General features: G+C 54.9%; 1 protein-coding gene across 4 annotated transcripts; it reads left to right on the top strand.

Moving 5' to 3' along the window:
• Positions 1–902: 902 nt before the first annotated feature.
• CDK16 (cyclin dependent kinase 16) lies at positions 903–12,624 on the top strand. 4 transcript variants are annotated; one of them, XM_044234352.1, is made up of 16 exons: positions 903–1,299; positions 6,147–6,354; positions 6,954–7,087; positions 7,183–7,308; positions 7,409–7,465; positions 7,563–7,677; positions 8,372–8,466; positions 8,556–8,618; positions 8,871–8,994; positions 9,180–9,300; positions 9,409–9,506; positions 9,587–9,692; positions 9,757–9,820; positions 9,989–10,079; positions 12,191–12,268; positions 12,354–12,624. In XM_044234352.1, the coding sequence occupies exons 1-16, from the start codon at positions 1,288–1,290 to the stop codon at positions 12,389–12,391; spliced, it is 1,530 nt and encodes a 509-aa protein (XP_044090287.1). In that variant the 5' UTR covers positions 903–1,287; the 3' UTR covers positions 12,392–12,624. The 4 variants fall into 4 exon arrangements, with proteins under 4 accessions (XP_044090287.1, XP_044090289.1, XP_044090290.1 ...); XM_044234354.1 differs by having other exon boundaries at positions 905–1,299; positions 9,778–9,820; XM_044234355.1 differs by lacking the exon at positions 903–1,299 and adding an exon at positions 1,443–1,740.
• The last annotated feature ends 77 nt before the right edge of the window (positions 12,625–12,701 follow it).

Here is a 12,701-nt window from a genome sequence, read left to right as displayed (position 1 = left end):
CCTGATGGTCTAGCCCACGGTGGACTTCTGTCTTTGTCAAGTATTTCCACTCCCATCATGCTCTGATAAACCCTCGCTAGTATGAACCTTACTAGAATACTCTAACCGGTGTGATCAAGGCTGCCATAAAAAGAAGCCCAGAAGAGGCGGGGAAGCTGGCTTTGGACTGAGATGCAGTGTAAGGATGTCCCAGAAGGCCTGCCAAAAGCTGCCGCCATTTGAGCCAGGCTTGTTGACAGTGTAGGAGTTTTCCAGGCATAGAGGAGTGAGGGCTTAAGGTGTGCTGGCAGTGCTTGACACAACAGGCGCTCAATAAATAAAACAGATAACCGCAGACCTGGGGAGAGCCACGGGCGGGGTTCTGGCAGACAAGAGGTAACTGAGAGCTGGCAGGCAAGAAACCCAATTCAGGGTGCATACGCAAATACTCGCGTGAGGTGGAAAAGAGGTCTCCTCCCGACCCAAAGCCCCAAGCATGCGCAGTAACGCACCTTCCTCTCTTAAGGTCCGCCTTCCCTCTTTTCTCAGCCTAGGCTCCACCCCGTGCGTCTTGCTTGGGTGGGAGAATGGGAGGGGTTAGAGGAGGGGCGAAAGACGATTGAACGCTCTTTTGATCAATCATCTTGCAGAATATTCGTTCTGTGGCGAGAGAGGCGCTCCGAACAAAAAGAAGTGTCCGCCCCCGGCGCTGAAAGCCAATGAAAACCTGGAGGAGGCGTGGCACGGATCAGTGAAATCACGCCTCTTCAGCTCAGCCACGCCCTTCATTCTTGCTCTGCCTCACCCCAGGGGGCAAATCCGATTGGCTGGGCGACTACCTCAAAGGGCGGGGCCGCACACGTTCACAGTGGGAAAGAGCCAGAGGAGGTGGGGGGGTGCTGGGCGGGGTTAGACTCTGTCCTATCTAAGGTGGTAAAGGCCAATGATTCTCCAGGCCGCCTCTCCTAGAAAAGTCATCTTCTCGCGAACCTTTGAAATTCCTGCCTTCCGAGGCACCTCAAGGGACTCAGACTGACTGCCTCATTTGTCTTTTTCCTCCTTGCCAAAGTCCCGTTTGCCACCATGGGGATGTACCAAGTGAGACGAAGTAGGGGGACCGAGTGGTGACCGGCACGTTGGTTACCGGCTGCTGCCCACCTTGGCACTAGCAAACTTCTAGCAAGATCGGTACTGAGTACTAAGCAACCTCTACACTTCCCCCTGGCGCCGTTCCAGGGCTGGCGCCACATTCCCCGGTGGGCGCGCAATGGCCGGGCCCCCTCCCGCTGCGGACGGGTCTTTTGGTACATGCAGTCCGAGGTGAGTCCCCTCCTTCCCACTTCAGCCTTTTCAGCGCGTGCGTGCGCATGCGTGGAGCGCGGCGCGCGCGGCGGTTGGGCTGTTGGGTGTTCGGCCCTGGGATCTGCCGCGTCTCCGCAAGCAGTCGGCTCTGAGCCTCGAGCCGCCGTGAGCTCTCGGGTTCGAGCGGGCGCCAGCGAGCCCGGGGGCATCGCCCGCAGCGGCCAAGCTCATGGCCGGCTGAGCGGGACGCCGCCTCCGCCTCAACCGCCGCCGCCGCCGCCGCCTCCTCCTCCTCAGCCGGCGGCGGCCCGGGCCCAGCAGCCATGGCCGAAGACTACTGGGACGGGCGCCTGCGGCGAACAGGAGGAGAAGGAGGTCGCGCGGCCTCAGCCCGGGCCGCCGCCCCAGGCGCCGCCGCGCCGGCCCCGCGGCGCTGAGGTTGCTCGCGCGCCCCCGCCGGTGAGCGCGTCCCCGAGACGTGGGGTGGGGGCTGCCCTTCTTCTTGCAGAACCAACCCAGACCCCGGGCGGTGCCCAGGGGTCTGGGCTGCACCCCTGGCATGTGCCCCCTCCCCCAGCGAATTTCCCAGAGTGCACCGGGGCGGGGGGTCATTCGGGGCCTCCCTGACCTTGGCCCCGCCCTGGGCCCGGTCTGGGAACTGGGGATGGGCAGTCCTGTGGGTGCTAATGGGGAGCAGGGTGATCAAAGGACTAGAGGATGTGGAAGTGGGTGGTGAAAGACTCGAGCTTTGCTAATGGCCTGAGCTGTGGAGGGGTCGGAGCGTGTGATAATAAGTCTTAACCGCTGTGTAGGGCTTGAGGCCCAGCGTGTGCTAATGGGGGAGGGCAGTGAAGGGCCCCGACCGTGTGTGATGGGGGAGAGCATGTTAGGAATGCTGAGGTATGCAAACAGGGTTATAGGTGTGGAGAGACCCCCGTGTGTGTTAATGGGGGTTAAGGTGGTAGAGATAGCAGAAGGGATGCTAATAGGATCAGGGCTCTGAAGTCCTGTGTGTGTGACTGAGCATCAGGATGGTGTCAATACTGTGTATTCGTCCGTGAGGGACTGCAGCATGCTGAGGTCCAGAGAGTGCTCATGGAGGTCAGGGTAGTGGAAGAACTCTAGTGTTGAGTGTTGCTAATGGGGGTCATAGCTGTAAAGGGTACATGTGTGTGTTAATAAAGGTTGGGTAGTATGAGGCCCAGGATATGCTAACGGGGACAGAGTGGTGGAAGACCTGAGCCTGTGCTACTGAGTACCAGAAGTTATGGATATATGTGAGGTGGGAGGGCACAGTGGTGAGGGAAATGTCTTAGCATTGTTAGGAGGTCCAATATATTAAGGATCAAGATGGGGTGTGTGTCCCCGTGTCCATTCGTCCCCAACCATCCATGAGGATGGGGTGTGAGACTCCAGGATGCGATAAGGGACAGTTACATATGAAAATCTAGTGACCAGCCTTGGAGGTGCTTAAATGTGTGCCATTGGGGGAAGAGTCAGAGCCGTATCGGGTCTGGAAAATGCTAGTGAGCATCAGAACGTTGTGAAGACAGTGTGCTTTTGTCCATGGGGGGCTGGGGTGTGTTGAGGTTCCAGGGGGTGCGGTAAGGAGAATCGGGATTGTGAAGGGGTTCAGGTGTGAACCAACAGGCATTATAGGTGTGAAAGATTTGAAGCAAAGAGAAATAAAGGACAGGAATATGTGAAGGTCTAGGTGTGATAAAGTGGATTCAGAACCATGGAGGGCTGAAGTGTGTGCTAATGGTGCTCCAGGCAGAGTGAAGACCTGGGTGCGCTAATGAGGGTCAGGCCATTATAGAACACTGTGTTGGTATGTCCCTGGGGAATGGGGCTGAGTGAAGGGTTCAGGGTGTGCTAATGGGGAGGCACTGTGTGAGGCCCAGTGTGTGCTAATAGAGGTCAGGGTGAAGTGAAGGTCCAGCTTGTGCTGATGGGGGGTGGTGGGGACAGGGTAGTGAGAAGACCAGAATATGGGTTTACTGATAGTTTTGCCTGAGTGGGCAAAACAGGTCAGGGACTGGCAAGTTGCACCTCATGTTAATGAGATTCAGGGCAGTGTGAAGGTCCAGTGAGTGCTAATTTGGGTCAGCTGTAGAGGGTCCCAAGTGCATGTTAATAGGGGTCAGAATCATGCACAGGGAACAGCGTGTTAATGGGGGTAAGTGCTTTGGAGAAGCTAACGGGCAACTTGGCCTAGGAGGCACCCAAGAGTGTGGCGGTGAGAGTTAACTTAGAGGGGCCCGAGCCTATGCAAACAGTGCTCTGCTCTGTTGGGGCTTCCTGTGCTGATGGGGGTTAGAAATAAATGGGGAAATTGCAGGTGCTGTTAAAATGCAGGGAGGCCTTCTTGAGGGGCCAGTTTATGCTTATAGGGGTCTGGACAGGATGAGGATGTTGTGTTCTCGGTGCGAGTTGTGTGGTGACCGTGATGACTAGAGTATGATGACTATGTCTTCAGTGGACAGTGTGGTGTGAGGTGATGAGTGCCTTTGGGGGTGAGAGTATTCTGAGGATGGGTGTATGTCCTCGGAGGGTCAGGAAGGACATATACCCTTTTTTTGAGTGGAGTTGTGTATCCAGTTTCTTGTTCCTTCCTTTACTATTCTGAACTCTTAAAAAGCTCAGAAAATGGAAATAATAATATTTAAAAGTTTTGTTGTATATTAATGTTCAAGTGTCTCTGTTCACAAAGGTCTGCCCAGGGCACCCCTGCTGGGAATGTTACGTGATACACAGATTTTGTATCCTGTCTTCCTAAAATCCCCCCAAAACTGAACTCTGGAACATGTTCAGCTCTTGGAGTTTCCAGTTAAAGGTCATGGACCCTGGCTCCTTCTGGCTCCCTCCTCATCTTCCATCCAGCCCTACTTACGGTCCCCCCAGATGCCCAATTCCCTGCCACTACAGGCAAAGCCGACTGAGTATTTGTACCATGGATGCAAGACTGCCTTTGGGGCTGGCCATGCTTCTCCTTCTTCACCTTCAGGTCCAGTGTTCAGCCTACTGGATCAGGATTTTTGTGGTTCTCCTGGGTTCTCTGAATGGACCTCATCCTCTTTGCTGGGGTCTCTCTGCTAGGCTGGCACCTCTGCTCCTCCTGGGGGTGGTGAGGCCAGGCAGGCAGAAGCAGGGTATAGGGACCAGTGGGGTAAGCGCCTGATTTCCAGGTAACAGACGACCCACTTCTCTCCTCGAATCCAGCCCCACCTCATCCTCCCACCTCCTCTCTAGCTCTACTTCCCTTGGGCCCAGGGCCATCTTAGGCCCGCTGTGAGTCCAGATGGTTCCTAGGCCAGATCTTTCCCCCACCTTGCTGGCCTGGAGCCCAGGAGGAAGCAGAAGAAGGCCAGCCTAAGCCTTTTGGTGGCCCTGTTCCCTCCAGCGGCCCCATCTAGGTCATCTTCCCGCGATGCCAATGTCCCTGGGCCACATTTTCTGGAGTTGTTCACAAGTAGCAGACCTACCCTGCCCATCCGGGTGGGGATTGGTCTTAGGCCCTCAGCCCCCTGATTCATTAATTTCTGCCATAAGCACTTTTTGAGCGTCTACTCTGTGTCAGTCACTGTTCCAGGTCCTCAGGATATAGCCGTGACCTAAACAGACAGAAATCTACCCTGGCGGAGCTGATCTTCTAGTTATGGCGGTGAGGAGACAGACAGTTAAGAATATAGAAACCAATAAGTCGGTGGTATCATTTCTGAGGAGGTGATAAGTGCTGGGGGGATAATTTGGCAAAGTAAGGGGGAGCTCAGTATGGTTGAGATTTTAAGTAGGGTTATTTGTGGAGGATTATCCATGGAAAAGGTGCTATTTGAGCAAGGGTCTGAAGAGGGTGAGGGAGTGAGCTATTTTGAAATCTGGGGGACGGGTATTCCACGCACCAGGAGCAGCCAGTGCAAAGGGCCTGAGGTGGGACTGCTGGTTGTGGTTGCAGAACAGCAACTGGCAGTAGTTGTGGGGGGAGGTGAGGCCAGGAAGCTAATGGGGTGAATAGGATAAGACCTTGTGGGCCACCCTTGAGGACTGGGACATTTATTTGGGGTGATAAGGGAGATGTGCACTCTCAAGTAGAAAAAATTTTTATAAGGCCTGGCTTATAAAAATCTTGAGTGGGACCCATAGGGTCCCAACCTGGTTGAAACTTTCCAGGAGCCCTCAGGACAGCTGCTGTCTGTTGAGATTCAGCACTCCCCACAACCTACCCAGTGGTTGGGTCTGGGCAGGACTCCCCTCTCCGTACACCCCTCACTTGAGTAGACCAGTGGGGTAGTCCACTTAGTCACCGTGACAATGGTTGCTGGGGAAGGCGGGCGGGTCCTTATGGTTGTGGGGAACATTCTGCCTTGGCAGTTGGGGGGGTGATGTGGGGCTGGTGCCGGCGGAACATGCCATTCTATGGGCGAGTCCAGGGCCGTATTGGTGGCCCCTCAGTCCTGGGAGAGCGCCTCGCCCCACCCACAGCTGGGCCCATCACCGCCACTGCACCTGAGAATGCCTGCTGTGGGGGCCTTTGTTCCCACAGTGAGGCTGCCCCCATAGAGGCCAACAGTCCACCAGTTGGGCCCTTGCCCTCAGCCAGCCACCCAGGCCTCAACACCCAGGTGTGCTACTCAGGAGTGGGGTCCCCAGGGGCTGGCTGTAGGTGGGTGGGCACTGACAAGAGTCCCCATCTGTGCCAGGTTTCTGGGAATCCCAAGTGTTTCAAGGCCTCCACAGTGGTTGGGTGGGCACTGACACAGGTTCGTGTCAGTGTACCTCACTAAGTTGTCTTGGGCTTTAGGGGGCCCGTGATGGTCAGGCAAGTGCTAACGTGGGACCCATTCCCATCTATCCCTCCTGCTCAGGTCGCCATGGATCGGATGAAGAAGATCAAGCGGCAGCTGTCGATGACACTCCGAGGGGGCCGAGGTGTGGACAAGACCAATGGTGCCCCCGAACAGATAGGCCTGGATGAGAGTGGGGGTGGCGGTGGCAGTGACCTTGGAGAGGTGCCCACTCGTGCCGCTCCTGGGGAACCTCGCTCCGGACGGGGCCCACTCAGCTCTGCACCAGGTAGGTCCACTGATCACTCCTGCCCCCAGCACTGGTCCCCGGGAGCTGCCTCCCAGCCTAGTTCCCCTTAGACTTGTATTATTTCCATTTTCCTTTCTCTATTCTCTTCCCCTCCCTGCCATCCTCTCAGCACCCTCTATCTGTCCATCTGTGTCCCTCTCCTTGGCTTTGTGCCCAGGCCTCAGGGGGAGGAAGAGTGCCCTGCCTGCTGCAGCTGCCCCAGCCTTCCCTTTGCCCTTCCCCTGCACTCCGCTATGGCCCCCTCGGGCCTACGGGTGCCTGCCTGCCCGGTGCCCACCTTCCCAGGGCCTTTGGCTACTCTGCTGCTGCAGGCCTCCTGGCCCTGGGCCAGCACCAGTCTCAGCTCACCCCTGGAATGGGGGTGCTCCACTAGGTGACTATTGCCCCTCCACCCCTACTCAGCCCACGCGACCTGTCTGAACCTTCCTGGGCCTTGCCACCCTCGCCTGAGGGACTCCAGGCGGCTTGGAGGGCTTGTGTGTATGTGTGTGATGAAGCAGTGTGTTCCACAGGGGAGGGGGTTCCTGGGGCTCTGGACCTCAACTGGTCTGCCCTCCTCCCCCTGTCCTCACTACCAGAGATTGTACATGAGGACTTGAAGATGGGGTCTGATGGGGAGAGTGACCAGGCTTCAGCCACGTCCTCGGATGAGGTGCAGTCGCCAGTGAGGGTGCGCATGCGCAACCATCCCCCACGCAAGATCTCCACCGAGGTGCTTAACCCTGTCTGGCTGGTGGTGGGACGAGAGAAGAGGGTGGAACCCGGGAAGGTGGCACTCATGGTCTTCCCACCTGTCTTGCCTACTAGGACATCAACAAGCGCCTGTCACTCCCAGCCGACATCCGGCTGCCTGAGGGCTACCTTGAGAAGTTGACCCTCAACAGCCCCATCTTCGACAAGCCCCTCAGCCGCCGCCTCCGCCGCGTCAGCTTGGTGAGCGTCTCCTGCTTCTGGCCTCGCCTCACCTCTGCCCACTTCTCTCTTCCCCGGCCCCTCCCGTGAGCCTGCTTCAATCTGCCCCTTTACCCCACAGTCTGAGATTGGCTTTGGGAAACTGGAGACGTACATCAAGCTGGACAAGCTGGGTGAGGTGAGAGCCAATTGGGAGGCCTGTGGTGGGGATAAGGGGCCGCGAGAGCTTCCTGCAGCCTCCAGCTCCTTTCCTGTCACTCTTCCTCACACTCCAGGGTACCTATGCCACCGTCTACAAAGGCAAAAGCAAGCTCACAGACAACCTTGTGGCACTCAAGGAGATCAGACTGGAACACGAAGAAGGGGCTCCCTGCACCGCCATCCGGGAAGGTACAGTCACCCAGGAAGGCCGTCCCAGGCTTCCCGGGCTCTCCCCATGTCTCATCCATACACACCCCACAGTGAGCACAGAGCCTGGGGGTTTTGGGACTTCGCTTCTGACACTCTGGCCTTCAGTAGAAAGTGCCCATCGTGCGGATATCTAGGTCATAATTGAGGTAATTGGGGATCTGTTCCTGTTCGGAGAAGAGACCAAGGAATTAGAAAGCCAGGTGCTTGCTTTGTCCGCTTCTGAGAGCACCCATGGAAGTGCTAACGTTTCCTTGACATGACAGTTTCTAGTCTGACTGGCCCACGGAATGAGCTTGAATTGCGTAGAGGTTACATGTGCAAACTCAATTTCATAGAAGCTGAGAGCCTTTGTACTGAGGGTTGAAGCAAAATCCCTTTGCAGAAAGCAAAGACAGGTTGTGAATATCTAATGTCACATAAGCCTGGGGCTGTAAGCCCAGGTTCTTGCTTCTTGCTGCAAACTTCTTCTCTGAGCCTTAGTTTCCACATCTGGAACAGGAACACCCCTCCCTAGCACCGGGTGGGATAGAGCCAGTGGCTATGAGCCATCACCCCAGAGTGCACGGGGAAAGAAAGGAACCTTGGCCTCATCCCTGTCTGGTCCTCACCCTCGCCTCTATCCTGAGGGTGGGGTCCTAACTCTTCCCCCATCTCATTCCCATGCTTCCTGCAGTGTCCCTGCTCAAGGACCTCAAACATGCCAACATTGTCACGCTACATGACATTATCCACACGGAGAAGTCCCTCACCCTTGTCTTTGAGTACCTGGTAAGGTTAAGTGGTGGTTGGTCCTGGAGGGAGGTGGGGAGATGGCCACTGTCCCCTCTTTTCTCCTGTATCTCCTCTCCTCTCCTCAGGACAAGGACCTGAAGCAGTACCTGGATGACTGTGGGAACGTCATCAACATGCACAACGTGAAAGTGGGTGTGGGGCAGGAAGCGGGGGCACACGGGGGCCCCCACTCACCCACTCCACCCCACAAATCTCCCAGAAACAGACTTTTCCGTAATGGCTTTTTTGCTGGGAGCCCTTGGAGGGCATTGGGACCCTGTCCTCTTCCGTGAGATAAGGCTCTGGGCTCAGTGTCTGTGTTTGGGAGGGGGAGCAGTGTCTGCTGGGGGTCGGGCTGCTGGATATACTTTGACCTCCACCTGCCTTTCCTGGGTCCCTAGCTGTTCCTGTTCCAGCTGCTTCGTGGCCTGGCCTACTGCCACCGGCAGAAGGTGCTACACCGAGACCTCAAGCCCCAAAACCTGCTCATCAACGAGAGAGGAGAACTGAAGCTGGCAGATTTTGGTACCCTGGCCTCCCCCTGCTTCCCCGTGACGCCCCAGCCTTATCCTCTCCTTCATGACTACCTAATCTCAGTCCCCTTCAGCTTCTCCAGGCTTTGCTTAAGATGCTCTCCATCCCAGCTGTCCTCTCCCCCAGACCGCCAGGGACCTCCTCAATTCCAGCTGCCCCTTCTCTCAACCTCCCAGGCCTGGCCCGAGCTAAGTCGATTCCAACGAAGACCTACTCCAATGAGGTGGTGACACTGTGGTACCGACCCCCTGACATTCTGCTTGGGTCCACGGACTACTCTACCCAGATTGACATGTGGTGAGGACAGGTGGAAGTGTGGCAGGAGCTGTGTAGTGAAGGCGGTGGCTTGGTCACAATGGCCAGTCAGCCGACTGCCTCCCTTTTCACTGTGCCCTCCCTGCCTAGGGGTGTGGGCTGCATCTTCTATGAGATGGCCACAGGCCGGCCCCTCTTCCCAGGCTCCACTGTGGAGGAACAGCTGCACTTCATCTTCCGCATCTTGGGTGAGGAGGAATGGGCCCTAGGAGCTGTGGGGACATTTAGTGATGCCCTGTGGATGCTTAGGGTAATTCTTCTCCACCAGGAACCCCAACCGAGGAGACGTGGCCAGGCATTCTATCCAACGAAGAGTTCAAGACATACAACTACCCCAAGTATCGAGCCGAGGCCCTTTTGAGCCATGCACCCCGGTGAGACTGGTGGGTGGGTGGGCAGGTGTTAGGGGCCAGAGTGCCCAAACTCAACTTAAAGCAGGTCCCCTTGTCCTTGCTGTAGACTTGACAGCGATGGGGCTGACCTCCTCAACAAGCTGCTGCAGGTGAGTCCACCTTCCTGGGCCAGCCTTGGGGGTTAGGGGATTCTAGGGGTGGGGAAACGGGGGAGCTCCAGGGGTGGGGAGGAAGAGAGTCCTGCTTGTTGAAGGTGTTCAGTACACTGCCGCCGCCCTCACTGCCCCTTGCCCTCCCCACACCTGTCCCCCACTCAGTTTGAAGGTCGCAATCGGATCTCCGCAGAGGACGCCATGAAACATCCATTCTTCCTCAGTCTGGGGGAGCGGATCCACAAACTTCCTGACAGTGAGTGAAGCTGGTGGGGGGCTGGGGGGGACAAGACGCTGGGCAGGTTGTGCAGGGCTCGGGCTGTGTTACCTCTGGGGTAGCACATCCTTGTTCAGACACGTGATGCATTTATTACAAAAATTAACTTGGTTTTCGGTTCCTTTTTACCTTTCCTGGGAATTTTCAAACATACATAAAGATAGATGCAACATCACTTTCCCTTTTTCTAGTAAACATTTTCTTATAAAATATGTATGAAATGCACAGATCGTAAGTATACATCACAATGAATTTTCACAAACTAAACACACCTGTGTAACTGGCATACGGGCCAAAAAATAGGATATGAGGGACGCCTGGATGGCTTAGTCTGTTAGGCGTCTGCCTTTGACTCAGGTCATGATCCCAGGGTCCTAGGATCAAGTCCTGCATCAGGCTCCCTGCTCAGCAGGGAGTCTACTTCTCCCACTCCCTCTGCCTGCCGCTCCCCCTGCTTGTACTTGTGCGCACGCGTGCTCTCTCGCGCTCTCTCTCTCTCTCTCTCTTTCTAACCTTAAAAAAAAGAAAGAAGAAATAAGATATGAGGAGCTTCCCTGAAGGTGCCCTCTTATTTCGTTTAGTTATCCCTAACCCCTTCCCAAGGATTACCCACTAGTTGGACTTCTAACAGCATGGGTTTTCCCCATTCTTGGAACTATGCAGAAACGTAATCACACAGGGTGTTCTCTTTTTTTATTTTAAAGATTGATTTATTTCCAATAGAAAGTGTGAGTGAGGGGCTCAGAGGGGTAGGAAGAGAAGTCCTCAAGCAGATTCCCAGCAGAGCATGGACCCCGACACGGGTTTCAATCCCAGGACCCTGAGATTATGACCTGAGCCAAAACCAAGAGTTGGACATTTAACTGACTGAGCATCCAGGCACCCCAAAGATTTATTTGTTTTGGAGGGAGTGTGTGGTGGGGAGGGGTTGAAGGAAAGGGAGAGAGAGTAGAGTCTTAAAGCAGCAGAGCCTGACACGGGACTCAGTTTCAGGATCCTGAGATGACCTGAGCCAAAACCAGGAGTCCCGACGCTCAACTGACTGCACCACTCAGGCGCCCCTTTATATATTTGGGGGCACCAGCCTGGTTCAGTTAGTGGAGATATGACTCTTGATCTTAGGGTTGTGAGTTTGAGTCCTACGTTAGGTACAGAAGTTACTTTAAAAAAAATAAATAGGGGCACCTAGGTGGCTCTGTTGGTTAAGCATTTGACTCTTGGTTTTGGCTCAGGTCATGATCTCAGGGTAGTGAGTTCAAGCCCCACATTGGGCTCTGCGGAGTCTGCTTGTCCCTCTCCCTCCCCTCTGTCCCTCCCCATACTCCTCTTTCTATCTCCCTCTCTCTTTTTCAAATAAGATTTTTATTTTAAAGATTTTATTTGACACAGAAAGCGACCACAAGCAGGGGGAGTGGCAGGCAGAAGGAGAGAGGGAGAAGCAGGCTCCCAGCTGAGCAGAGAGCCCGACATGAGGCTCAATCCCAGGACCCTGAGATCGTGACCTGAGCCGAAGGCAGACCTTAACCGAGCCACCCAAGAGCCTGCCCCAATAAGATCTTTTTAGGAAAAAAAAAATAAGTAAAATTATATATATTTATCTATTAGACCAAATAATATGAGTCCCCAAGTATTCCCAACAGGTCATTGACTTGTGGCCAATATGGTTTTATCTGTACTCCCTCTGATTATTTTGAATCAGATCCCAGATGTGTCATTCATCTATAAATTTCAGCATGTGTCTCTAAAATATTTTTCATAACAATATTATATACCTTAAAAAATGGCCCACTTCCTGCATCTCCCCACTAGATTAAACTAAAATCCCAAGCACCATCATCTAGACTCAGCAGGTGGTAATTGCAGTACCATTATCACACTTGACAGAATTACTGATTTTCTGGCATTTATGTAATGGTCCATATTCCATATTCCCTAGCTGTAGCTGGTTTGTGTGTAAGGATTGTTTGATAGGCGAAAGTCAAGCCTCTCAAAGAAAAGGCAGCTTTTTCTAACTCCCCCAAGGGGGCCATGTGGGAGGTGATCCTGGATGGCTCTGTGGGTCATTTCCCAGTGTCTCTCTTCATCCACAGCTACTTCCATATTTGCACTAAAGGAGATCCAGCTACAAAAGGAGGCCAGCCTTCGGTCTTCATCAATGCCTGACTCAGGTAAGTGTGGCCCTTGCCCTCTTCCCTGCCCCAGCCACCTTCCTGCTTACCCACCAACAGCCATCCGCTCTGCTTCCCCCTCCAGGCAGGCCAGCTTTCCGCGTGGTGGACACCGAGTTCTAAGCTGAGTTCTAAGCCACAGACCGAGGCCCCAGCAGGCAGCAGCTGGAGGGATGCCACTCCCCTCACAGGGCAGCCCCCAGCCGCATCCTCCTCGCTTGCTGCCTGCCTACCTGCCTGACTCATGCTCGCCTGCCCACATGTTCCCGCTGCCTGTCCGAACACCCGACCATTGGCCTGTCAGCCCACCCATTGGCCTGTCTGCTGGGTGCTAACAAAGCTCTCATCGCTCCTTCGCCTGGTTTGTCTGTCTTGTCTGTCTGTCTGTCTCTCTCTGTCTCGGTAGTTGCCGGCGGACAGCATGGCCCTGCCA

Source organism: Neovison vison, chromosome X, assembly GCF_020171115.1.
Source record: "Neovison vison isolate M4711 chromosome X, ASM_NN_V1, whole genome shotgun sequence".
Taxonomy (NCBI): Eukaryota; Metazoa; Chordata; class Mammalia; order Carnivora; family Mustelidae; genus Neogale; species Neogale vison.
This window is presented reverse-complemented; position numbering and strand designations above follow the sequence as displayed.

Coding starts and splice junctions, on each gene's coding strand:
- CDK16 (XM_044234352.1), top strand. Junction 9,301..9,408: donor TCTACCCAGATTGACATGTG/GTGAGGACAGGT, acceptor CTCCCTGCCTAG/GGGTGTGGGCTGCATCTTCT. Junction 12,269..12,353: donor TTCATCAATGCCTGACTCAG/GTAAGTGTGGCC, acceptor TTCCCCCTCCAG/GCAGGCCAGCTTTCCGCGTG.